The sequence below is a fragment of the Oreochromis aureus genome, linkage group 7 (assembly GCF_013358895.1).
Source record: "Oreochromis aureus strain Israel breed Guangdong linkage group 7, ZZ_aureus, whole genome shotgun sequence".
NCBI lineage: Eukaryota > Metazoa > Chordata > Actinopteri > Cichliformes > Cichlidae > Oreochromis > Oreochromis aureus.
The window spans coordinates 2,920,355-2,948,228 of record NC_052948.1 but is presented as its reverse complement, the minus strand read 5'-3'; the positions used below and the strand labels follow the sequence as shown (position 1 = coordinate 2,948,228).

The 27,874-nt window shown below is 40.1% G+C and overlaps 1 protein-coding gene across 1 annotated transcript; it reads right to left on the bottom strand.

The window, feature by feature from the left end:
• Positions 1 to 14,734: 14,734 nt before the first annotated feature.
• Positions 14,735 to 23,702, bottom strand: LOC116309381 (probable polypeptide N-acetylgalactosaminyltransferase 8). The gene is made up of 12 exons (XM_039614692.1): positions 23,660 to 23,702; positions 22,683 to 22,883; positions 21,838 to 22,165; positions 21,498 to 21,664; positions 20,364 to 20,547; positions 19,030 to 19,227; positions 18,813 to 18,927; positions 18,314 to 18,499; positions 16,963 to 17,100; positions 16,740 to 16,832; positions 15,358 to 15,528; positions 14,735 to 15,260 (listed from the first exon to the last, which is right to left on the bottom strand). Exons 2-12 carry the CDS (start codon positions 22,858 to 22,860, stop codon positions 15,141 to 15,143), a joined length of 1,878 nt encoding a protein of 625 aa, XP_039470626.1. The 5' UTR covers positions 22,861 to 22,883; positions 23,660 to 23,702; the 3' UTR covers positions 14,735 to 15,140.
• Positions 23,703 to 27,874: the final 4,172 nt, after the last annotated feature.

Below are 27,874 nucleotides of genomic sequence, written 5' to 3'. Positions count from 1 at the left end.
GGTGCGCCTGCTGCTTGCGGCGCAGGGAGGAGAGGGCGGGGCGGCGGGGGATTCTCTGGCTGGCTGGAGCAGCATCTAATAACCAACTCGCAAAATAAAACAAAATAAAAACAAACCAACAAACACGAAAACACCAGACATCATGATACAGACTTATATTTTGCACCGATGTTTTTTCGAAATTCTATATGCGAAAAGTGAGCGCGAGAGCCCTCGGTGCGCCTGCTCGCTGCTGAAGTCAAAGTAAACTTTATTGTCATCTCCGCTACATACAGTCCAGTATATAGAGAGACGAGACGACGAGGCTCCAGTTACAGCAGTGCAAGTAAACAAACAATAAATATAAGAAGAGTAAGAAAATAAATATACACTTTAGGACGAAGGGTAAAGGGATCAATAACAATTTAAAATGAATCCTGGGTTGTGCGAAATCCCAGAAATAAAACCTAGACAAAGTGAATCTGTGAGCTAAGGTGTAGGTCTGTTAGGTTATGTTGTGGTGATCCTCGGGTTGGGGGATGGGTGTTCATACTGGAGTGCAAAATTAAAACCAATGGAAGATGGACTAGAAAAGTTCAAAGCCATCAGGTGCTCAGTTTAGAAAAAAGAGAAAAGAAGAGGAGGAGAAACGAGCAACCGGTAAGTAGATATGTCATTGGATAATGGCAGGTCATCCTGAAACAATCAGAATCATATTCAGAATACTTTATTAATCCCTAAGGAAATTGTGTGGGTTACAGTTGCTCCAAGAAGAAACTGTAAAAATAGTAACAGTAACAGACTAAACTCAAACAATACATTATGTTACAGATTTTACACATTTAAGAAATAGCACTAATATATATATGGTCACTCAATTATAAATATCAAGAATTAACAGAGGTGATTATAAATAACTATCAAGAAAATTGACAAGAATATTACAGAGTAGAAAAGAGCGTGTGTAAAAAGGGTGTAACTATTGCAGTGTTCACAGTGTGTTAGATCAGCGGTCCCCAACCCCGGACCTCGGACCGTACCCGGTCCGTGAGTCGTTTGGTACCGGGCATGAAAGTTGAGGCTCAGGCGTGAAATGTATGGTTTTCAGGGTTTTTATCGGTTTTCAACGTTATTTTGTTATCGTTTTATCGTTAACTCGGTTTTCCTGGGTCTTTTCACGTGTGTTATGAATAAATCTTCTTTTTCGGTACCGGCACTAGTTTTATTTTGTTGTATTCATCCGCGACACCTCATTGCCGGTCCGTGAAAATATTGTCGGGCATAAACCGGTCCGTGGCGCAAAAAAGGTTGGGGACCGCTGTGTTAGATGGAGGAGTTGTACAGGGAGATGGCCACGGGCAGGAATGATTTCCTGTGTCGTTCAGTGGTGCATTATGGGTAATCTCAGTCTCTCACTGAACATCCTCCTGTGGCTAGCCAGCATATCATGGAGTGGGTGGGAGGTATTATCCAGCATTTTCTTTATCTTGGACAACATTCGCCTCTCAGACACCACCCTAACGGAGTCCAGCTCCATCCCCACAACATTACTGGCCTTGTGGATCAGTTAATTTAGTCTGTTGGCATCTGTGACCCTCAACCTGCTGCCCCAGCATGCAACAGCATAGAGGATGGCACTGACCACAACAGAGATACAACAGGATAACATTAATTAGTAGGGATAGTGAAAACGTCTGTTTACGTTTGTTAGCCACTTGGCTATCATAGTGTAGGAGCCATAACTAAATATATACAATTTTGATAATCACTGGGTTTTCATTTGTTTGGTTATGGGAGTCACGTGGGTGCTAGCGGTGACATAAATGGGCGTTGTCAGTCTGTCATTCACTGGGTTTGATTTTGACGAGAGGAGGGCTGGGTAGTCGTAGTTTTTGTTGACAGCTGCACAACATGTTTTGCTTTGTTACATTAGAGCCTGTGACGTTGTAAGAGTACAAATCGTGAGATGATCACATTACTCTGTAAACTCTCAAAGCACTTTAATAAATAAGCAAACAATTCCACCTTTCGCATTATTGCATAAGTTGACAGCGTCAGGCAAAGAGGCAAGCTCCATCCCCGGCCTCTAGCGACTGTGGAAGTCGCTACATTTTTAGTCAACAAAAAACGGCATTCTGGAGAAGCAAGCCGCAAGCAGGATCAAAGAAATCAGATCAAGGAACCTGAAAGACGCCAAGTAAGTGCAGCGCATCTGTATGAGTGAGCCAGCAGTACCGACACACCTGACGCAATTCTGAGGAGCGCAGGTAAGAATACCTGTGCATGTCTGGTTGTGGAAAAGGAAGCCACATTGCATTAGCGCTAAGATGTTTCAAGAGGAGACACTGAATGGAATGAATGTTGGTTAAATATGCAACGTTTTTGGCTGCACTCTTGGATTGATGTCTGCGCTGCGTCTTATTAATTATGCTGCTTGGATGACGTTCAAATGGACAATTAAAGTGCCGTTACGTTGAAAGGATTTTATGGTCAAAGTTTATTGTGGCTTCCAGTGGATATATGTTTTATGGATGATCACTGAAGATTAAATTAAATTAAAAAAAAAAATCGAACAAACAAACGGGAAAATCATGAGTCAAACAGGTGGTGATGATTGTTCCTCTAATGATTTGGGGGGAAAGAGAGAAAGCAAAATGACTGGAAAAGCATTGTTGAATAAAATTGAAAAATTACAAAATGAATGCAAAAGATATGTCAATAAAATGAAAGGACTAATACAAAAAATGAAAGAGCTTATGCAACACAATGAAAATCTTTCTCAAATTAAGCAGTATGTGGTGGATTTAAAAGCACTGTGTGAAAAGGCTTCAAGTTCACATGTTGAGGTGTTGCCTTTGGTGCCAGAGGAAGAAGTAATAAAACAAGAGGAATGGTTTTCAAGTATCATGAAATACACCAATGTGTTTTTAAATGAAATTCAAAATTGGATAAATCAAAGAGAACAAAACCCTGCTGTTTGTCCAAAGCAAATTAATTTATTGGAAAACAAAGTTGCATCAAATACTGAGACTGAAGTGGAGGATGATGTCAAGCCAAGTGACAGTGTTTCAAATGTTGAAAGCCACAAAACTTCTTCATCAAGATCTTCAACTTCATCTGTTCGTATGAAAGCTGAGGCAGAGTTGGCAGCTTTAATGATAAAGCAGAAATTATTGGATGAAAAACATGTACTGGAAGAAGAGGAGGAACGTCTTTGTAAAAGAAAGGAAAGGCTAAAGTTGAACACTGAAATTGCTGAAAAAATGGCAACAATAAATGTCCTTAAAGCTCAAAGTATAACAAGTAAAAAAGGATCTTCAAAAGTTTCAGATGGAATGAATTCATACATTTCCAATGAAAGATCTAAACGAACCCTTAATGTTGATGCATTGGAATTTATACCTCACATCTCTGCAAAACAAAATTCATTGACTAATGCTGAAACTCAAAACAGGAGAAAAGAAAAAACCCAGGAATGTGTCATGCAACAAGCAGTGTTGACTGAATCTTCTCAAAATAATCATCCTCGACAATATTCAGTTATTCCTTCAAACCCATCTGAGGCAAATGGACAAAATGACTGTCATACAAATGGTATGGTGGAACTGGAACCCCAAAATGATGTTATTGAAATAATGACTAAACAAAATGAAATAACAACACTTTTAATCCAACAGCAAAGCCTCTTTTCCTTACCAAAGAGAGAAATACCTCATTTTGATGGAGATCCATTTCAATATTATTCATTTATTAAAGCATTTGAGAATGCAGCTGAGTGCAATACAAAAAATAACAGTGATCGTTTATATTTTTTGGAACAGTACACAAGAGGCCATGCAAAGGAATTGGTGAGAAGCTGTCAACAAATGAACTCAGATCGTGGTTATTGGAAGGCAAAATCACTGTTAAAGGAGCACTATGGCGATGAACAGAAGGTCGCAGCTGCATATCTGGACAAGGCACTTTCATGGCCGTCGATTAAAACAGAGGAAGTAAAAGCTCTTCAGAACTACAGTTTGTTCCTCAGGGGATGCTGTAATGCAATGGAGGAGGTGCAGCATCTGAGTGATTTGGACATGCCTTCTAATATGGTGAACATTATTAAAAAATTGCCGTATAAATTTAGGGACAGATGGAGAAGCCATGTTTGTGACCTGCAAGAAAAGCATAAGAGAAGAGCCAAATTTATGGATATTGCAGACTTTTTGGAGAAGCAAATAAGAATATTAACTGATCCTGTATTCGGTAATATTCAAGATTCTCCGCTTTCTTTACCAACTAAAGGAATGAGTAAACCCAAGTATCAAGGCAGACCTGGAAATAAAGGAACGAGCTGTGCCACCACCATGCAAGTTGTGGAGAGTACACCTAAGCCTGCGGAAATGGAAATTAAAAATAATCAGGTTGGAAGGAACGTCTGTATTTGTTGTGGAGGAAGACACATGTTGGACGTATGTGCACAGTTGGGAAAAATGGCTCATGAGAAGAAGATAACCTTCTTAAAGGAAAATGGCATCTGTTTTGGCTGCTTGTGTATAGGACACATCAGTAAAGATTGCCGTAAGAGGATTTCCTGTTCCAAATGCAGCCAGAAACATCCCACCATCCTGCACAAAGAAAGTACACCCTCTGAAAAGACCGACAGGAACATGCAGCCGCATGAGAGCACATTGGTGTCGAGTGGTCTTACAGGGGCTGGAGATCAGGACTGTAAACTGCCCATTGTACCTGTCCAAGTAAAGTCAAAGAAAGGAAGCAATATTATTACAACATATGCTTTTTGGACCAAGGAGCACAGCAGTTTTCTGCACTGAGAGTCTAATCATGAGACTACACCTTGAGGAAGGAAAGGAAACATCCTCCTGAGAACCATGGGCCAGGAAAGAATTGTGAGCAGCAACACTTTATCAGGACTGGAGGTTGCCGCTCTTTGTGGGGACTAATTTCTGGAGCTGCCAAAAGTGTACACACAGGAGTCCATGCCTGCACATAAAGGAAATATTACAACACCAGGAGATATAAAAGGATGGTCACATTTAAAACACATAAACTTGCCTCAAATAAATGCAGGAATCGAACTTCTGATTGGAACAAACATTCCCAAAGCCTTGGAACCTCTGGAAGTGGTGTGTAGTGTTGATGGAGGACCGTATGCCGTAAGGACAAGGCTTGGCTGGACCATCAATGGGCCACTTTCAGGAAACTGTGAAGCTACAGGTGATCAGAAGCATCCACAAGTTACAGTCAATAGAATTTCTGTTGTCACGCTGGAGGAGCTTTGGCAGCAACAGTTCAAAATTGACTTTCCTGAGAGCAAAGTTGATGAACAGGTTGGATTGTCAAGAGAGGATCAGAGATTTCTGGAAATAGTGACTAACTCTGCCAAATATGTGGGTGGTCATATCCAGATAGCGTTACCTTTTCGGAATGCCAGTATCAGTATGCCAAACAATAAGAAAGTTGTTCAACAACGTCTGCACTTTCTAAAAAAGAGATTTGAGAGAGACAGTGTTTCATACTGAGTACAAAGTCTTCATGAATGAGCTCCTGGCTAAAGGTTATGCTGAAAAGGTCCCAGAAGAGGAGATCGATCGCAATGATGGCAAGCTGTGGTATATACCACACCATGGTGTTTACCATCCGACCAAGAAGAAACTCAGAGTTGTGTTTGACTGTGGAGTGAGTTATCATGGAACATCTTTAAACTCCCAACTCTTACAAGGACCTGATCTTACAAGCTCTTTAATAGGAGTGATCACAAGATTCAGGAAGGAGCCAGTTGTAATTATGGGAGATATTGAATCAATGTTCCATCAAGTTATGGTTCCAGCGGAAGATAAAGATCTATTGAGATTTCTCTGGTGGCCTAAAGGTGATCTGGAACAACCAACATCTGAATACAGGATGAATGTACATCTCTTCGGGGCATCTTCATCACCAAGTTGCGCCAATTTTGCACTCAGAAAGTGTGCAGATGACTTTGGACATCTCTACAGTGAGGAAGCTGTGAAGAAGTTGTTGCACTGTTTTTACGTGGACGATTGTCTTGTGTCCGTTGGAACTGATGAGGAAGCAGTTTTAATGTACCAAGAGTTGGTTTCTTTGTGTGCCAAAGGAGGATTTCTGCTCAAAAAGTGGATTACCAACAAGCCTGGAGTGCTGGAGGCCATTCCTGAAAGTCACAGAGCAACAGGCATGAAAGAGTTGAACATGGAATTGGATTCCTCAATGATCGAGCGAGTTTTGGGTGTGGAGTGGTGCATAAAATCAGACTCCTTTAAGTTCAAGATTTTGCTCAAGGACAGACCACTCACCAGAAGAGGAATCCTTTCAATTGTCAGTTCTATCTATGATCCTCTAGGAATGCTAAGTCCTGTGGTCTTAACTGCTAAGAAAATCCTAAGAGATCTATGCAAGGAAGGAATCGGCTGGGACGATAATGTACCAGAGCTGTTTTCCAAAAGATGGTTAACATGGCTCTAGCAGCTCCAGCTATTGAGCAAGTTTGAAGTGAGTCGATGTCTGAAACCTGATGGATTTGGAGAAATCACGAGTGCTCAGTTGCACCATTTCTGTGATGCCAGTGAGGATGGGTATGGAACAGTGACCTATCTGCTGATTGAAAACATCTGTTCAGAACAACACTGTGCGTTTGTTATGGGAAAGGCTTGTGTTGCTCCTCTTAAATCCTTTACCATCCCGAGAATGGAGCTCATTGCAGCAACCATGGCCAGTCGATTAGATGTACTCTGGAGGAAAGAGCTGCAGATGGAACTTCTGGATTCTGTGTTTTGGACAGACAGTGCTTCTGTTCTTAAATACATCAGGAGTGAGACTTCAAGATTCAAGGTTTTTGTGGCCAACAGAGTTTCACAAATCTTAAGAGTTTCATCATCCTCACAATGGAGATATGTGGACACAGTCAGTAATCCAGCAGATATGGCCTCAAGAGGAGTGAAAGTCGATGTTTTTATGAAGAATACAAAATGGTTGTCTGGGCCTCAGTATCTTCTACAATCTAGGAGTGAATGGCCTGTCTACCCAGATGACATCGGTCTGCTTTCATCTGATGATCCTGAGGTAAAAACAGTTGCCACAGTGAGTGTTGAGCAAGCTGGAGAAAATTCTGTTACTCGCTTGTTTAAACGTTTTTCCACCTGGACACATCTTAAGAAGTCAGTGGCATGGCTGCTGAAATTTAAGGACTTGCTTCTGTCCTTTGTGAAGAAAAGGAGAGAATTGTGTTCAAGCTTACCACAGCCAGAGGTCAGTAAAGAACAACAGAAATCATTTGTGGAAGAAAAGCTGAGGAACTTTAAGAGGACATCTGTGATTAAGAATCTTACAGTGGAAGATCTGGACAAAGCTGAGGTTGCCATCATCAAGTTCTGTCAGAGGATGAGATTTTCCTTGGAGCTTGTGAGTCTGGAGAAGGGACAACCCATTATACAATCAAGTCCTCTTCAAAGACTCTGCCCACAGCTGCAAGATGGAATTCTCAGAGTGGGTGGGAGACTCAGTAGATCATCAATGCCAGTTGAGGTGAAACATCCCATAATACTAGCAAAGGATCAACACATCTCCGAGCTCTTGCTTAGACATATACATCAGGAAGTTGGACATGGTGGTCGTAACCACATGCTGTCTAAGCTAAGAGAAAAGTACTGGTTGATTGGAGCTAGTACAGCAATAAGAAAAGTGTTATCTAAATGTGTCATCTGTCGATGTCTTAATGCTCCACCAGTGAATCAACAGATGGCGGATTTGCCCAATGAAAGAATCATTCCAGACGAACCTTCATTCATGCGGGTGGGAGTGGATTACTTCGGACCCTTCAGTGTGAAAAGTAGGAGGAGCGTGGTGAAGAGATATGGTGTTATATTCACCTGCCTTGCTATCCGTGCTGTTCACATTGAGGTTTCTCCATCACTGGATACTGACTCTTTCATTAATGCGTTCAGACGTTTCAATGCAAGAAGAGGTCAGGTTCGAGAACTGCGTTCTGACAACGGAACCAACTTTGTAGGTGCTGAACGTGAATTTAGAACTGCCATTGAACATTGGAACCAGGCGAAAATCAATGGCGTCTTTCTGCAAAAGGGAGTTAAATGGACCTTTAATCCACCTGGAGGTTCACATCACGGAGGAACCTGGGAGCGACTGATAAGACTGGTTCGCAAAGTACTTAATTCCGTAATAAAAGTACAAAACCTGGATGAAGAAGGTCTTCATACAGTACTTTGTGAGGTTGAAGCCATCATTAACAGCTGCCCAATTACCAAAGCCTCAATGGATCCTAACGACCTGGAAGCTTTGACCCCTAATCATCTTCTTCTGTTAAAGACCTCCCTGATATTACCACCAGGAGTATTCCATTCCACTGATATGTACACACACAGAAGATGCAAACAAGTCCAATACATGTCTGACTTGTTTTGGAAAAGATGGGTGAAGGAATACCTACTACAGCAACAGGAACGTCAGCGATGGATTGGAGTAAAGAGGAACCTCATCGTGGGAGATCTGGTTCTCATCATGGACAGTTCGGCACCTCGAAACTCTTGGCCAATGGGACGTGTGATAAAGACTTTTCCGGACCGAAGAGGATTTGTTCGTCAAGTTCGGATTAAGACTCAGGTCGATCCAGGCAACTAGTCTATTACCAAACTGTGTCTACTGCTGGAGGCAGATCACAGTTAAAGACTTCTAGATCCAATTATCAGACTTTGATTGTAGTTGGACATAAAATGTCTCTCATTTTCCTTTAAGGTAATATTGAAATACAGTAAATGATTGACTTTTCTCTGCATGTTTTTATGTCTCGTACTTGGTTAATTCTGGGTAATTATTAGAAGGGATCCTAATAATTAGGGGCTGGTGTGTAGGAGCCATAACTAAATATATAAAATTTTGATGATCACTGGGTTTTCATTTGTTTGGTTGTTATGGGAGTCACGTGGGTGCTAGCGGTGACATAAATGGGCGTTGTCAGTCTGTCATTCACTGGGTTTGATTTTGACAGAGAGGAGGGCTGGGTAGCCGTAGTTTTTGTTGACCGCTGCACAACATGTTTTGCTTTGTTACATTAGAGCCTGTGACGTTGTAAGAGTACAAATCGTGAGATGATCACATTACTCTGTAAACTCTCAAAGCACTTTAATAAATAAGCAAACAATTCCACCTTTCGCATTATTGCATAAGTTGACAGCGCGTCAGGCAAAGAGGCAAGCTCCATCCCCGGCCTCTAGCGACTGTGGAAGTCGCTACACATAGTAAACAGTAGGCACTGATGTAGCTGACTGAATCTTTTGGACTGTGTTCAGCACAATATTAATTAGTAATTGTCAATTCTTGATTTGTCCTGTTCTCATTGTATGACGAATTATGATGGCTGTTTGGTAGCCATTTGCATGCTATGCATACTCTCTCTCTTCATATATGTGTGTGGTTCCAACAACAGTTTTGTTTTACAATCCTTAATATGTTTTGTGTGTGTGTGTTTTGGTTTTCCATCACTTTTGTATCTTGATGATACATTTCCCCATGCTCATCGAAGTCATCTTCGTGGTTTGGTGGGAAAACGGTTGAGATGAGAAAGTAAAAAGTGCATCTCCAGTAACATTCTGGTACTCATTAGCTGAAATGCTTCCAGCATGTTATACACAAGCTGAGCAAAAATTTCTGCTCTCTGATTGGCAAGAAAATTCTGGACAACCAATGCTCCCCAATGCTGCTGATCCAGTTGACTTCACTTTCCTTTTGAACATGTCATGAAGCATAAGTTCATAGATTTCTGGACCAGCAAAAACACCTTTCTTAATTTTCCCTTCACTTTTCTGGAGGCTAAATTTATTTCTTAAATACTGTAACACATTGCTGTTTTGATTCAGTCGTCCCAGTTGTCCAGTACTTGGAGGAAAATCTTAACTAAAAAAATGGGACGTCCTAGGCAATTTTCAGATTTACAGGTGAAAGAATTTCAGTAGTGAAAATACACGTTGAGCAGTGGATTAACTAGGATAACTGATTTATGAAAACAAAACTATAATCAGGCTCAATCATATGTGCTAGGTCGTTTTTGTTTTTATTATTATTGTTATTTCCGAGTAACAGTAACAGGTGATATTGGCTAGTCTGTCTGCATTTGGTTACAATGTATCTTCTGACCTAATTTGCAGACTTTATGCGACCTTATCAACTTTACACATGTAGCAGGATGGTTTAAGCCTGCTATCTATGAGCAAGCATGCCTGTTTTGAATATGCTGACCCATTTCCAGCAGGGGCGCTGTGTCTGTATAACGAGGCTCTATCACCTCAATCATCTGTTGTCGCTCGCTGTTTGGTGGGCTGCATGTTTAAGGTGCATTGACGCCGTACACATGTTGTGCCCGTTGCACAGACGAAGGATGTTTTATCTGCTTAATTTAACTTGGTTTCCCACTTAGAGGCCTTTTGCTGTCACATCTCCTGTTGCTGTTGGGGTGGGGCATTTACCACTCTTTCTCAGGTGCGCACAATACAATAGAAGAGGTATGTAACGTGTTGTTAGCAGTATTGTTAGTTTTGGACCTAAACTATTCTGACGTGGGCTATTTACATGGTAGAAATCATTGGCATGTTGCGTCACCTGGGTCGGGAGGCGCTCCTCTCCCGTCCAGGTGAGAGTTGTTTAGCAGGTCAGGTATGTATAAGCTGCCCTTTCTAGTACTCAGTGACTGATCGTCATCATCTGCTGGTAAGTCTCAGTCCTGAACACAAACTCCCTTTTCCAGTATGATTGAATGTGTACAGTTTTAAAACGATGTTTTTCCTTGTGTAATAAAATTCAAAGTTTGAATTGTGAACTCTGGTCTTCTGCCTCATACTAGAGGAACAAATCTGTGTACCTTATTGGTGTTTCTACTCATTTATTTGGGTGGAATTCCCAAGGTGGCGTTGTTGGCAAATTTTGGCTGCCCTAGCTATCGTGAGAACAGTGAGTTTAAAGAACAAAGTACTGAATCATTCTTTTTATACCCTCATGCTGCCATACGCAGAAGGTATGCAGCCTGTATTTGGCTCATTTATTGTAGTGACGCTGGCACATTTTTCTATTGATAGGGATCCCAAACTTCATCTTTTCGGTTAAGTAAACATTTCCCTCAATTAGCAAGCATCTGCTGACTCTATAATGTGTTTTTGGACATGATGACATTGGTTGCTTAAGTTGTTGGTAAAGTTTTAATAGGAAATCTTTCATCTTGTGTTGGGTCTATTTCCTACACAAGGATGTCCACAATCATGCATTTTCAATAATCGTACAGTATATCCAGTTTAACAAATTGTTTTTTAATGCTATTGTGCCACCAACTTGGATATTATTAGAACATCTGATTCAAGTGTGCTTTTCTGTTGTGCTGACACAAACCAGTGGGACAATCCTAAAAATCAATCATGTCTAAATCTAAAATTAACATAAGAGATGCCACAGAGCAAGAAAGTCTTAACATGTGAAAGGAAAGTTCCTGTTGGCATTGCCATGAGGAAATGCCATTTGCATGAAATGGTAGGCATGTTCTGAAACAGTGTAGGTAGGTGATGTGTCAAAGTATAACATCCACATGGATGGCCAATGTTTCCCAATAGAACATTGCCCAACGATTACGCTGACTCCCTCTGCCGGCTTGGCTTCTTCCCAAAGTGCAACCTAGTACCATGCATTCCCCAGCTAAGCGACACACGCTCCAGCCATCCACGTGATGTAAAAGAAAGTATTATTCATCAGACCAGGCCAGCTTTTTCCATTGCATTGGATTTGGCAATAGATGGGGGTCAGTTTGGACAGCATGGACTTGTCTACAGCTACACAAACATACGCAGCATTTGATGCTGAAACCTTTCAGTCAGTCAATATGTTATTCATACAGGACTTTTCAGACAATAAGGATGCAGTTCAAAGTGCTCTATTCATAAAAAGCAGAAAATAAAACTACACACATGTCCCTTCACTACACCATCTCATCACTCCTTCAATCCTACAGCCCTGCCTGGACATTAGACACCACCTTGTCATTTGGAAATGCTGGAGGGGAAAAAGTAAAAGGTGAATATAAAGGCAAGTAAGATGAAAGAGGGGAATAAACATGTAAACAAATAATGCAATGAAAATAGACACAACCCAAACTAAAAAGAAAATACTTGAGTTTGGTTCTAAAAATCTCAACAGTGTCAGCAGCACGTGGGTTATCAGGTAGACTCGTCCTAAACTTGGAGCATAATGGCTAAAAGATGCCTCTTCATTAGTTTTAGAACCAAAACAAGCATGAACTTTTTCACCAATTTAAGCTACAGTAGCTCGTCTATTGGACATGACAACACAGGCCAGCATTTTCTGACCATGAGCTTTGGACCCTGGTTCACCACTGTTCCTCCTTTGGACCACTTTTGGTAGATACTGACCACTGCAGACTGGGAACACCCTACAAAAGCTGCAGGTTTGAGATGCTCTGACCCAGTCGTCCAGCCATCCCAATTTGGTCCTTGTGAAAATCTCTCAAATTCTTGCGCTTGTCCTTTTTCCTGTTTCCAGCACATTAACTTTTGATGGAGAAATATGGCTTGGGCAGGGGCTTTATAGACATGATCAGATTGTTATGTCACCCCAAGAGCATGTGTTGTAGTTCATGGTATTAAATCATCAGAATTCTGTTTACAGAGATCAACAAGACAGGGGGACCCGATTTCCCCATTAATTTTCGCTTTAGTAATTGAACCACTGGCAGAGGCCATTAGAAATAATCAAAATATATCTGGATACCAAGTTCAAGGATTTGAATTTAAAATTTTACTATACGCAGACAATGTTCTGCTGTTTGTCACCAATCCCCAGGATTCTATACCCTCTGTATTATCTACTATAGAAACTTTTGGATATTTGTCCGGGTATAAGGTTAATATGAACAAAACTATTGCTATGCCACTGGGAAATTTGCCTATGACATGCAATATCCCATTTACCTGGTCGGGTTCTGGATTTAAGTACTTGGGGATACACATTTCACCTAATATAAAAAGTATATTGAAACAGAACATAGACATAGTTCATAAAAGCGTCAAAAGAGATCTTGCTAGATGGATGGATCTCCCGGTCTCTTGGATGGGGAGAATAAATTTAATTAAAATGAATGTGTTGCCACAGTTTTTATATCCTTTACAAATGCTCCCAATAACACTGACCAAAAAAATTGTAAAAGAAATTGAAATAGATCTGTCAAGGTTTATTTGGAGGGGTAAGAAACCCAGATTAAGTATGAAAACGTTACCACGGCCCAAAGATAAAGGGGGTCTTGCCTTTCCTAACATTTTGCTGTATAACTGGTCATGTCATAGTAGAGTTATACATGAATGGATCCACGCATTTGTCTAAAAGAGACAGAGAATCTCCTAGAAGCCTGGACATGTTCGCCATTTAATCTCCTAACTGAAATAGTGAGTAAATATATTAAAAAACATAACAAAGTAATGATTGATACTTACTTAAAAACATGGCGTGATATGAATAAATACACTGAAAGTAATCCTATACTGAGTTATCTAACACCTTTTATAAATAATCTGCACTTTACACCGGGAATGAAAAGTGCAGTATTTCAGAGATGGTTTGGTGCAGGAATACGTGTGATGGGTGATCTGTTTAATGGGAATGTTTGTATGTCTTTTGAGCAGGTCCAAAAGAAATATGGAATACATCAAATGGAATTTTTTGCATTTTTACAGGCTTGTCACCTAATTACTTCAAGTTTTGATACTTTGCACAATACAATGCAACTAGGACCCATGGAAAATTTCTTTTTACACTTAAATGCAGATAATAGTACTATAAGACAGTTTTACAATACACTACAAGGTTATAACAAACATAATATTGGAAAACTGATTAGGAGTTGGGAGGGTGACCTCCAGTGTCATTGTGATGATCATGCCTGGAGTGAGTGCATACAATCTGTGCATTCTTTATTTCTCAGTAACAGATTTAAAGAAATACAATATAAAATTTTACATAGACAGTATAGAACGCCCATTTTTCTGAATAAAATTGATCCAAGCAGGTCAGCACAATGTACTAAATGTAAATCTGCGGCGGGGTCCTACTTGCACTGTCTTTGGACTTGCTCAAAAATCTCAAAATTCTGCCTCTGTGTAACAAAAGAATTAAAAGGTATATTTAAAAGCAGAATACAAAAAGATCCAGCTCAGTATTTATTGGGGCTGCCAACTCTGAACAAATTTCCAGATTAAAACAAATATAAACTACTATTGAAATTATTGTTTTTGGCAAGAAAATGTATTCTTTTCAATTGGATTAATGAAAAACCACCAACAATAACTCAGTGGTATAAAGAAATCTTTAGTTTTACCAATGGAAAGACTGAGTGCAAAATTAAGTGGCAATGATGATATTCTTTTGGATATATGGCGCCCGCTATTGGATTACTTACCTGATGGTCTGAAGAAAACCATAGTGAGAGGGGCAGCCCCACTCCAATGGCGGGTTGAGTTTGTCAGGACAAATGTGTAAATGACTGGTAGACCGAATTATATATACTATATTAGTTTTCCGTTTACATGTCTCAGACTGCTTATTGTGTTATTTTTTTTTCTCTTTGTTGTTGTTGTGGTAGTTGTTTTTGTTTTTTATTTTTTTGTTTTATTTTGTATAAAGGGAAAGTAAATAAAATATGACATATAAAGCACATTAACTTTTGAAGATAAAATGATTTAACTTGTTGACTTTAATGTGTACTTTTACAGAATATGTAAAGGTGTCCTTGAGGAAAATAGAATTAACATTGTTGCACAATGTGTGCTTATAAGCTAAATGACAGATGGTTTTGTAAGCAAATGAAGTGCCATTTAAGTCACCTCTAGTCAGACATTTGTTTAAAAAATTGTGAAAGCCTCAACGTTTGCAGTTCTACTGTAAACTGAAAATGTTTTGTACAAAATTTTAGGGTATTACTTCTAAATAACCTGCATTATAAAACTTTATCAAAAAAGTGACATGAATAATATTGAAAAGAAAATACATTTTATCCCATACATTTAATAACAAATACATTTAATGTCCCCAAGGGCATTCAGATGTAACACACTGGGCTATCAGCAGAGCTCAAACACACTTTAAAAGGGTTTGACTATGTTTTGACTTTGCCATCTTTGACCTGTACATTCCTGTATTAGAAGTTTCTGTTTTATAATTTCCAGGCATCTCTTTGTCTGTCTGTTCTTCAGTTCTTTGCCCTGGAATAGAGAACAACGTGTGATAAACTCATTTAAAACCAGTTCCACATGTCATGAGTTTTACAAACCTGAATTGAAAAACTTCATTATGTACTACCTGAGTGAAGTCCCAGTATATCCCCATGCCTTTCTGCATAGCCTCCTTACAGTTGTACAGGCCAGGCGCAGTTTCTTCTGTGCCTGTGTCAGCTAAACATTTATTGTCACTGTACTTATGTGACTTGATCCTGCCAATGTAGAGCTCACCCGTTCCACGATAATATGAGTACTTAAAAAAAGATAAAAGAGACAAAGGTCAAAATGTGATTAAGATGTAAAAAAGTCAAACAAATGACACAGACAACAGTGTTTCAGACCACAGGGGATGATCAATAGCATCTGTACCTTTGTCTGTTAACGTAGATAATAAATGCACATGATTTGAATTTGACTTCGCTCCCATTGAGGAATATTTCCCTATACATCTGTGGACTGCTTCCAGCAGGGCTGCAAACTTAAAGATCACTCTCTGGAAGTCCCATTCTGCTGTCTTGCATTTGTACCTTTGTGATGCTTTTGGATCTCTGCCAGTGTGTAAAAACTGGCACTTCAACTTAAGCAGCTTTGTGTGGACACAGAATACAATAGAGTCTTATTTTGAACATGTAAATGTAGCTAAAATAACAATAAAAAAAGGAAAAACTTGGTAAACAGACAAAAAAATGTTTATGCTAAAAAACGAGTAGGATGAAGTTTACACTTATTTGTTCATACCCCCTTATTTCAAATTCCATAATTTGCAAATCAGTGTTCAGACTTTCACATATACCACAATATTTCACTATATACAAGTCTAACACAAAAAAACAATTTAAGCTCACAAACCAAAACAACAAACTGCATTTAAATTATATTTTAGGCTAAAGACCACGAGATTAACAACCCACTAAATCTCTGAGCCTTGTCAAAATAATCTCTTTTATATTTGTTTTTTTTGTTTTTGTTTTTTTAATTAAGGTGTGTTTGGACATAACTTTATATGAAGTTATATCTATGTGACAAATACCTTAATAAATCATTTAAGCGGAGACAGCTCAATCACTGAAAGGAACATTTCCCCTAATTATTCAATGTATTGTTTTTAGACAATAAAAATTTCTCTCAGGTCATGGGTCATTTGGTCTTATTTGGAACAACTTCTGAATGTTGTGGGGCAAAGATTTGTTTGCTGTTTTTTACATTGTCCAACAAATCTTGTTTTACAGCTGTTTCCCCACACTTCCACAGAATATATCATGTAATATAATAAAGTATAATAGCATGATACAGAGATGTTTGGTTTATGAGATCCTTAACTTTACCAAGAATTGCGAGAGTCTCACATTTTTTATTAACATGAAAATCAATTATGTTTTTAGTTAAATCCATATCATGCAATCACACTTAGTTGATTTCTTGGAATTAAATTACAAATTTACAAATAATAATATAATCACTTACTTGAGGTTCAAAGTTGTGGCACATGTAGGCAATCGGTGTGTGACCTGGTGCTGGACCCTGGTCTATGCACATGTCAGCATCAAGGTTCTTCATCTGTCATCAGGAGAACATTATGCATATTACAAATGGATACAGGCAAAACACGAGAAAACACAGATTCCGACACATCCCGCAGGACTCGACTGTTCCAAACATACTAAGCAACAGAGAAAAGTAAACTTACTCCTCCATATGCGAGTAGGTCGTCCCAGGGATCCAACTTAGGATACACATTATCCAGGTACCATTTGAAAGGTTTACAGTTCAGCCTTTCTCTGAGTTTCTTCCTCTCTGAAATGTCGCCTATGTCAATTCCATGATTCTGCAGGAACAAAGAAAAAGATGTGATTCAACTCATAGATTGTCACTGAGGAAGAATCTAAAGAAAGATTTTCCTTAAATGTTGATGCTAAAGAAGAAGAGTGATCTCGCTGATTGTAACAACTGACTCTCCTTTCTGTTCCAGGAAAGGTCCTGTGCTCCGTGCTACTCTGACATCTTTGCTTAATGTTCGATCAGCTGCTGCGGGAAGAACAAGCCGGGCTCCGGAATGGACGATCCTGTTCAGAACAGATTTTTATGCTACGGACAATAATCGAACAAAGTGCTGAGATACAGCAACGACTGTCAATTAATTTCATACACTTTACAAAAGTGTTCGACAGCATGCAATGGCTATCTATGTGAGTGAAACATGGAAGTCGATGGCAACAATCACCCGAGGACTGAATGTTTTCCAACAGCGCAGCCTCCAACGGATTCTCAAGATTTCGTATTGAGATCATGTTATCAACGAGGACGTCCTTCAGCGCACCACCTCACGGCCGCTAGCGGACATGGTATTGGAGCGACGATTTTGTTTCGCCGGTCACGTTCTCCGCCAACATCCGGAACGATTACCGAAGATAACCATGTCGTGGAGACCCGCCCTTGGACGACCAAAATAAACGTGGAGACGGGCATTCATTGAGGACCTGAAAGCGGTCGATCTTTCATGGGATGAAGCTGAAGATGTGGCTGCAAACCAAGCTCTTTGGCAATCCCTTGTCGCCCAATGTGCCATCTGGCGGAGGAGGAGCTAAGTCTAAGTAAGTAAGTTGATACTAGAATGTAAATGGCCTGTATTTGTATAGTGCTTTACTAGTCCCTAAGGACCCCCATCCAGTCAGCCACCCATTCACACACTGGTGATGGCAGCTACATTGTAGCCACAGCCACCCTGGGGCGCACTGACAGAGGCGAGGCTGCCGGACACTGGCGCCACCGGGCCCTCTGACCACCACCAGTAGGCAACGGGTGAAGTGTCTTGCCCAAGGACACAACGACCGAGACTGTCCAAGCCGGGGCTCGAACCGGCGACCTTCCGATTACAAGACAAACTGCCAACTCTTGAGCCACGATCGCCCCAAACACAAAGATCACTCAAAGCTTCATGAAGCTGTTAATTAACCACTGATTCTTGCATCATGTAAGAAGGAGAATTAAATATCCTTTAGGGAAAACAATTTGCTGTTAGTGTCTGTGCCTCAAAACACCTGAAGTGGCAAGTTCCAAGCCAAGTTAACATTGTGCTTGTATTCATCCATCCAGATCTCTGCAACTCTGAGGGCATTTCTCTTCATGGCAGGACTCAGGTCAGGCATGTAGGGCTTGTGAGCCCTCTCGATGTGGGCGATCTTGGAACATGGAACAACTTCAATGCTGCCTCCACATGTCCATACCTACGTGAAAAAATACACTTTAGAAAATATGATCAATCACTACTCATGTGCAAGGGTAAAATATGAGTTTAGACTTAACAAGAAATTAAATGAACATTTTGACCCTGTCATTAAGGGTCTGTTTCATCTACTTTGAAATGGCAGGACCAGCCTTCATTACAACTCTGCAGCCAGTCGTGCTATAGATTTTTGTGATAAGATATAATTTCCATGGTATGGTTATTTATAGGCATATTAAATGGCCAGATGGCAAATATTCATATTTGCTTTACTGTGAAAGAGAACTTTATGACTCAATGTGGTCTTTACTCACACGAATTCCCAGCTCAACATTTTCCCCACCATACACTTTCATTCCTTCATCAAGGACTCCAATTTCCCCCAGAAACTTTCTATCAGCAACCATGATCCCCATGACAGATGGACTCCTAAAGTCAAAGAAAAGACCAGTATTTTACAACTACTGTATCATCACAATAGAGTTAATAAGGCTGTTATATTGGTTAAACATTGATTTCACTTGAACTTACTTCCCAGGCAGTGAACCATCATTAAGTTTGTAATACTCGGGTGTAAAACCCTCATACATACACCACAGAGCCCAGGTAAAGCCGTGTGCTGTTGGAGGGTATTCGATAACTTCGAGATCATCAAAGTTGACTCTATCAAACACCGGGGAAACCACCACAGTTCTGTCAGCTTTAATCTGTGTCAGCAGAGGTTCAGCCCTGTATGAATGAGAGGGGAAAAAAAGAAATGGCTCATACAATTTCATATAGTAGAGTTTTTCAGGTAATATCTAAATGTAATTGATTAGTAAGATGTCTGCATGTTCCATGTTGTCTAGCTTGTGTTATCACGTCTACCTGTTTTTTTTTTTTTTGGGAAAGGTCTGGTGTTTCAATGTTCATTGTGTTTAGTTTTACTTTTCCATGCGGCGTCATGATCAATACCTTTCTGTGTATTTAAGTCTTTTGTCTTCCTCTGTTCAGTGTTTCGGGTCGTCTCTGTCACGTCACAGAGTCTTGTTTTAAATTGCTCAGGTTCATGCTCAAGTTTGGATTACTTCACGGTTTTGTTTTGCATGTTCCTGTTCAGTTTCATGTTCTTGTCATTTGTTTTCATATTTAATCCTAGTCTCCCAGTTTAGGTTAGTTTAGTTTCATCCTTGTTTTTCTATTTTATCATCAGCACAAAATAAACGTCTCGCTTTTTGTTAAAGATTCAGTTCCACCTCTCCCTTGTCTGCTTTTGGATCCGCTCCATAAACACACCGGAGATCCCCGCAGTGACACAAATATGTGGATCTACCTGCTTTAAAGAACCATTGTCAAAAGGAAAAGTGTGAAAATAACTCTTTTCATTAATTTAGGGAAAAGAGTTAATAGAAGCTCAAATTAGAACTTTTAAACTCAAAAGCTTGCCACAGGTTTCTTTTGATTGTTTCTTGTCTAAGCAGCACCCACATTATCATCACCGATTTAGTGCCACTGCACAAAGTGCTTACTGTCTCAGTAAAGCTGCTCAGTGGTTATAGACCAGAGTGTAGTTGTACTGAGATCACTGCTCAGTGGGTTACTGGGGAGTTGCAAATGTGTGTAAAGAGTGTGTGTTTCACAAGGTAAACATATTAATCTCAGCAAGTTTATTCTGAAACTGTGACACCGATCAGCTATGGCCTCAAATCACTGGTGACAGTTTGTATTTAGTAAACACATGACTTAATGCCATAAATATCATATGTAGATGTGTTCTATATGGCAATGTGGTAATATAATTAAAAAATGTTTTTAAAAATGTCCTGATAACAGAATGTATAACATCTAAACAAGTGAATGAAAACATGTATTTGCCATGTTCCTACCACATCTCATGGACTTCAATGTGTGCGTCCAGGATGGCCACCACGTCAGCAGTAGCAGCCCTCCACCCGGATGCTCTGGCATAAGCGAGACCTCTCTGCTCGCTGTGCCTCACTTTCACAATACGGAGATTAGGGTTCTCCTGCTCAAGCGACTTCACATACATGTCAAGGTCAGCATCCAGACCTTTTGAATTCAAAAGAGAAATGGTAAGATTGATAGTTATGGGAAATAGAGATTTAAACCAGATATAAATCTAAAACAACCAAGCGAGAAAACTGGTCTGATTAGAAACATGTGTGACCTGGAAAAGTGAAGTTTTCAAACTGTTGTTTAAAAGGTTAATTCATACTTATCAGAGGGCTCACTGAGTAATTAGCTCTTTGTAACTAGTTTTGGTTGGAATGGCAGTAATTGATTCAATGGACAGCTTTATATAGATAATGAGTTGACATCAGGAATATGGGCACACAGTGAATCCGTGGGAGCCAGAATTATGGCCACGATTTATTTTACTCAATGATGTGCGTATTAATTTATAACTTTTATGTAATGTGTTATTTCTTGATCTTTGGTTGATATTCTGTCTCTTACCATTAAAATGAAACTCTCTGTAATTGAGCAAACTCAGCAGGGGATCAAATATTTATTTCCCACACTAACACGACATATGTGCTTTGCAATAATTAACCTGGCACACAATATCTCCAACAGTTGAATCTGTTCATCTGGACGTAGCGTTTTGTGGGAGAAACGTTTCGTCACTCATCCAAGTGACTTCTTCAGTCTCAGCTGACTGCAGGTTTCCCCAAACCTTATAAACAGTACATTTGCATAATGACTGAAACCAGCACACTGAAGGAACAATGGGCTGGGAGGTCAGTTCCAACCTGCAGTCAGCTGAGACTGAAGAAGTCACTTGGATGAGTGACGAAACGTTTCTCCCACAAAACGCTACGTCCAGATGAACAGATTCAACTTTTGGAGATTTACTTTCCTGGATGATTGAGAATGCATCAAGACCTGGCACACAATAACCTTTTTTGTGTTTGCACAATAGGGTCCTTTATTTTTTTATAACCAACCTGTTGTTGTGCCTGAAATGAACAAATAAATGAATGAATGAATGAACCTACCATTAGAACTATTGTCATCCACCATTATTATCTCCTTCAGCAGGTTTTTCGGAGTGCGGTCGATGATGCTGCGCAGGGCTCTTTTGAGAACAGACAGGGCTTCATCCAGGTAGATGAGCACTACTCCGAGACTTGGCAGGTCCTTGGGGTAACTCTTTTTCAAACACCTATTTTTTTAAAAGAATGATGATAATATGAAATACCACTGTATTTCTTCAGTCAAATATGCAAGCAAGAAATGAACTGGGTGGAGTTAACTGTCTGTAAATTGTTTTGTTTAATCTTTGCATGTACATCAGGTGGAATAAGAAGATTGAATCACAAAAAATAAAAGTTGTACCGAGGATCTCTGGTATCTGGAAGAGGTCGATCCAGAGGGAGGCGGTCGCTCAGAAAAACATTGTACCCATACTTCTCATACAGGCTCTGAGCCTCTCTTTGGTCATCCTCAGAGAGATTTGCCCCCCACTTATTGAACAAGGCCGAGTTAGGGAACAGTTGTTCAGACTTTTTCATTTGGGTTGCCTCATTTTGGGATTGGATATTTACTTCCTTCTGCTTCTCTGTTTGCTGTTGGACCTCTGTTGATTTTCTGTGTCTGTCTCTGTCTTCTTCCAACTTTTGCTGCATGACATCCTGCCTTTCCTCAAAACTTCGGATTGCCTTATCTTCAGTGTAAAACAACATGAGAAAATCACATTATTGAGGAAACGGAATAGGTTAATATCCCTACAAAACACACACACACACACACACACACACATAAAGATACACTGTGCAATAAAAAAAATGACAGTGGAAAAGACATTTATAGAAAAAGGACATACAACTGTGTTATAATTTGACTTCATCTGTCATTAATAAATTAAAAATGTTAAGTTAAAAACCATTAATCTGTTTATAACTACACAAACTGTTCTTTTATGACTGCATTTGTTTTTTTCTTCTCTTTCACTGACAAATATTCTCACAACTTGTCATGTCTTCACTATATGTGCAGGTAACACCCTTTGCTGCCTCTCAAATTAATTTTGATTTAATCTAATTTTATTTCCATAACTATCTTAATTTTTAGTGTAAATCCTGTGGATAGCATCTATTATTATTATTATTACCATTGTTATTGATATTAATGATCAGTAATTAAGATTAAAAAAATAAGTATTCACCTCTCACTCAACTCACTTAGATTGCTTATTTGTGTCTCGAGGTCGAAAAATCTCTTCATCACATGAGATATGTCCAAGTCTTTATTTGTATGCACTCTGTTGCCGTATCCATTCATCAGAAACGTGCCCAAGTATAGGATGACCCCAGTGGCCCAAAGTAAGAACAGTAGCCGCTTTATCCACGCTCCCCTCATAGTGATAACTAACAGAAAGCAACCTGCCGAGCAAAATAACACCACCTCAGAGGACACACAGCAAGCTCAGTTACTAACCTGACAGGATTGACTGGTCTGCACTGGCTATGCATTGCATAAAACCACTGGGTTAAATCTACATGAGCAGAGTCTTTAGAATCCCTGCCCGCCCATTAAAGGGACAGGTGTTCCTGGTGTGCGCTTACATTACACAGCCACTCTAACAAAACGCCTGGAGTTTGATGAAACACGTTCAATTGTAATGTGCTGGTATCTAAATAGAGAAATAAATGAAAACTGTAGCGTGGACCCATTTCTTTGATTTGTTGTAATCCTTAGGTAATTTTTTAGGTAACATGTAACTGTTGTGTTCTTAGGTGTCATGTGGTTCAGTGGCAGGAGACATATCTGGTGGCACAAAAGTGCACACTGAGATTTCGCATCAACCTTCTTGCAAAGATCATATGTCATGTCTGTCATCAGTGTAAAAAGCACTACTTAAATAAATATAATCTGCTGACATCTTTTAGAAGAAATGACTATTAAAATGACGCATCAAGGTCTGTGACCCTTGACCAAATGCAAATGTTTTCCAAACTGCCTTTGCGGCCCTTTCTCCTTTATATCTTTGGATATACAGCATAAGCATACACACACACCCAAGCTTAACAACAACAGAGAATGCTGTCACGGTTGACATGATTTAATAATGACGTACATTCCACATTCCACCTACCAATGAATTCTTAGGGCACTCCTATTTTTGTACTGTGCCTGCATTTTGCTCCCAGCTACATACCTGTTACAGCCCTAGCAGGGCCTCCTTTGAAATTGACCTTGTGTGGGTGTGTCCTGCCATCTCTCCTGCCTTAGATGCCACTTTTTTTGTACAGCTGACTCCCATCAGCAATTAAAAATACTTAAGGCCGAAGAAAGGTAAACTCTACTGCCAGAGAGCTTTGCAGGGTTGCAACTAGTGAGCTCTGTGTGTGGTGGTTGATTGCTCATGCTCTGTGGAGTGAAGTGTGTTTTGGTGATGAACCCTTTTTGACTTACTTTTCAGTTTATTGACCAACACCTGAGTTTTGTTTTTCTATTTCTTTATAAGGTGATAGCGGCTTATCTGTCTCTTTTAGTCTAGTTATTATTGGAAACATTAATAAAACCCTTTAACTTAACCATTTTGCCTCCCTGTCTCCTTTTTGGCACATGTTTCTTGGCTCCAGCTTCCTTATATATAAGGGAAAAGCCTCATTAGTTGAGTCTGTGCACCTGTCCTTCTAACCTCCCTGGCACTACCCCCTCCCCTGCAGCTGAGCCAGGGTCCACACCTCTGCCACAGTGACATTATTACATTTATAAATTCTTTCCATAGCCAGAATGACAGGCACACAAGTAGATAAAATCATGCTAAAGTAATTAAATCTAACATTGTGGGAGTTCCTACTATAACAGGTGTAATCTAGGCTTCAATTTACACAAACTCACTTGGTGAAAACAGCACTTTGCTATATTTTCAAGTTATAATTTTCTCTACTTCTGGTGCCCTCTTCTGGGTATTCATGATTCACATCCAGTGCTGATTGAGTTACTTGAAAATAGTAATTATTTACTAATTACTGATTGCTTCTCCAAGAAAGTAATCTTGTTACTTTACTGATTACTTATTTTCAAAAGTAATTAGTTACTTATTACTTAGGCAAATTTAGGTTAAATTAAAAGTTAAATTTTTCGCTGTAGAAAGTAGTTTTCTTCCAACCTTGAGTGTACAGCGGATGTTAATCTTTCTCAAACTCAAAGTAATCTGAGTACTTCCAAGCTTTAAACGTGGCATGGTCGCACTCTCTCCCGCACTCCGTATTATCCATTGTTGATCTACACACATCTGTGGCTGTCACGGACGTCGCACGATTGTATGTCATTGTCATGAGACGCTTTCACAAACAAAATCACAGTTTAGTAACACAGTAACACAGTAACACAGCGTGCAAACGAGAAAGTATAAGTAATCTAATTACTGTTTTGCAATAGTAATCCCTTACTTTACTCGTAACTTGCAACTTACTGCCCATCTCTGTTCACATCATACAGATCTTCACTTTGATGGCAGCTACACACCTGTAAACCTTCCAGACTGTATTTTAGATTTGGTAGTCAAATAAGTGGACAAATTTACCATGCAGTCGTTGTTTGTGGTCAGATTTTTTCTGATCTAGTCAGAGTTGAACAGCTATTTTGCAAACACATCTTTTTACCCTTCAGTTTTTGTCTCCATTTATTTATTTATACTATTTGTATTTTATCTGTTCTAGTTCTCTTTGTATATATTAACCAGCGTCAGTGTGTGGACAGCAGAGAAAGAATTTAATTGCACAGAGAAAATTATTTCTTTGTACACATGACAATACACGCTTTGAATCTTGAATCATTCTGGTTAGGCTGTCGTGTCTTAAAGGCTTTACATTATTAAAATATATTTTATTTCTGGCAAGCACACCCTTGACAGGTCTGTTGTATATACCTGTTTTTACCTGTTCTTGCTGCAGGTACTTCTAAGAAATTTCAGTTCTTTGAATGACACTCCTTATAAGAAGCTGTGCCCTGTGAGTTTGTATATGACACGTGAGAGCTCATGACTGCATGACATGATCATTACATTAGCAGTTCTGATAATTTCCATCTATTATGGAAATTACCATCTACTATTTCCATCATACAAGGTGTAAAAAGAGATGGCACCTAGTCTGATGCAAATGAAGGTTTCCACCTCTACTCTATGTATTTTAGTATGTTGCACAACACATGTTCTGTTATCACTAAAAGTTGTAAAATGTTGTTGTTGGAGCTATTTGTTCTTTATTTTTATTATTTTGAAATTTGTTAAAGTTTGTTGTTAGTTTACTTACATCCATCCATCCATCCATCTTCATCCGCTTTATCCGAGGCCGGGTCGCGGGGGCAGCAGCCTAAGCAGAGAAGCCCAGACCTCCCTCTCCCCAGCCACCTCCTCCAGCTTATCCGGGGGAACACCAAGGCGTTCCCAGGCCAGATATAATCTCTCCAGCGTGTCCTGGGTCTGCCCCGGGGCCTCCTCCCGGTGGGACATGCCCGGAACAGCTCTCCTTTACCAAGCAGGAAGCCAGCATCCTAAAACAACAGGCCGAGCAGCTTAAAAAGAAAGCAGATCTGGATGCAGAGCTACACATACTCAAATCACAGAAAGCAGCTGCAGCAGCACTAGCTGAGGCTCAAGCTTGGGAAGCGTCTGCGCAAGAGAGTGAGCATCCACAACAGCCCCAGCTGGATGACATGCAGCAAATCAACCCAATAGAACGAGTCCAAGAGTATGTGCAGCAACAATCAGAACTCGGCGACGATCTGCAGACTCCACAAGTTAATCATCCAGAACTCCTATCTTCTCTGGTGCCACAGCCAGCCACGGCCATCGATGCAACACCAAAAGCTCACAAAGAACCAAGTATCTATCAGCCCAGTAGGAGCAACAACCAAGAATTCACACCTTTGCCAGTCTTCCGTGCTTTGAGCCCAAAGAGACAATCTTGCAACTGGAGCTATGGAGGCGAGCCAGCAAACAATGATCGATTTCACCATCCTCAGTCTAAGGTATGGACACCTACACCTGTAAGGAGTAGTCATGCTGACACGTCTGATCTAACGAGATACCTGATACGAAAGGAGATGATCAGCTCTGGCCTGCTGAGGTTTGATGATCGACCAGAAAATTACTGGGCTTGGAAGGCTTCCTTTCTAAGTGCAATTCCAGATCTGGATGTAACACCTCAAGAAGAGTTAGACCTGCTATCTAAATGGCTCGGGCCACAATCAACAGCACAAGCCAAGCGAGTCAGGGCTGCGTACATAAACAATCCCACTGCAGGTCTTCAGATGGTTATTTCTATGGGGGTAAGGGATAGGATAAGTATAAGCCACAAGGCTTCAGCCTATTCCTTTTTCGGTTACTATTTGAGTACTTTTATGTAAAATTATAATTTGTTGTGTTGTTGTTGACTGAAATAAATTTCAATTCATTCATTCATTCATGGTGTGGCAGAGACTCGAAGAGTGTTTTGGTGCACCAGAAGTCATTGAACATGCACTTTTAAAGAAAATTCAGGATTTTCCGAAGCTGACAAACAGAGACAACCAGCATTTAAGAGAATTGGGGGATCTTCTGCTAGAACTTCATGCTGCAAAGACAAGCGGTCATCTCCCAGGCCTTTCACACCTCGATACAGCCCACGGGGTGAATCCGATTCTGGAAAAACTCCCATACAACCTTCAGGAGAAATGGGTTATAGCTGCTTCGAGGTTCAAGCGAGAGAATGCAGTGTCTTATTCTCCATTTTCATTTTTTGTGAAACTTGTGAATGAAGAAGCTAAAATTCGCAATGACCCGAGTTTTTCTTGCGTCACCGCTGCCAACACCAACAATCCTAGAATCGAGAGAATGACACAACAGAAGTATCGTTCGCATGTCTCTGCTAAGAGGACGGAGATAGCAAGTGATCTGGCAGCCAGCCCAAACGTTCCTACAGGCAAGAACAACTTGGACCCCGATAAACAGTGTCCACTACACTGCAAGCCTCACCCTCTCAGAAAATGCCGTCTTTTCAAAAGTAAGACCCTGGAAGAAAGAAAGGCATACTTAAAGGACAAGAACATTTGTTTCAAGTGTTGTTCTTCTGTGCAGCACATGGCCAAAGATTGTCCTAAATTGGTGCAGTGCACAGATTGTGGTAGTGAAAGACATATCACCGCACTACACCCCAATCCTCGTCCTCAACATGCAGAGAGCCTGGTAGCCAGTGAAGGGTATGGCGGGGAGGAAAGAGAAGGAGAAGCAAATGTGGCTGACGTGACATCAAAATGCACAGAAGTATGCGGAGACTCAATTGGTTCAAGGTCATGCTCTAAGATATGTTTGGTCAGAATGTATCCTGCTGGACAACCAGAGAAAGCTGTCAAGATGTATGCTGTTCTAGACGAACAAAGC

Excerpts from the sequence above, each read along its gene's own strand:
- LOC116309381 (XM_039614692.1), bottom strand. The coding sequence starts at position 22,860 with ATGAGGGGAGCGTGGATAAAGCGGCTACTGTTCTTACTTTGGGCCACT. Across the intron at positions 20,548-21,497 it reads GGATGACAATAGTTCTAATG|GTCTGGATGCTGACCTTGAC; the intron begins GTAGGTTCATTC and ends TGAATTCAAAAG. Across the intron at positions 15,261-15,357 it reads TATACTGGGACTTCACTCAG|GGCAAAGAACTGAAGAACAG; the intron begins GTAGTACATAAT and ends TCTCTATTCCAG.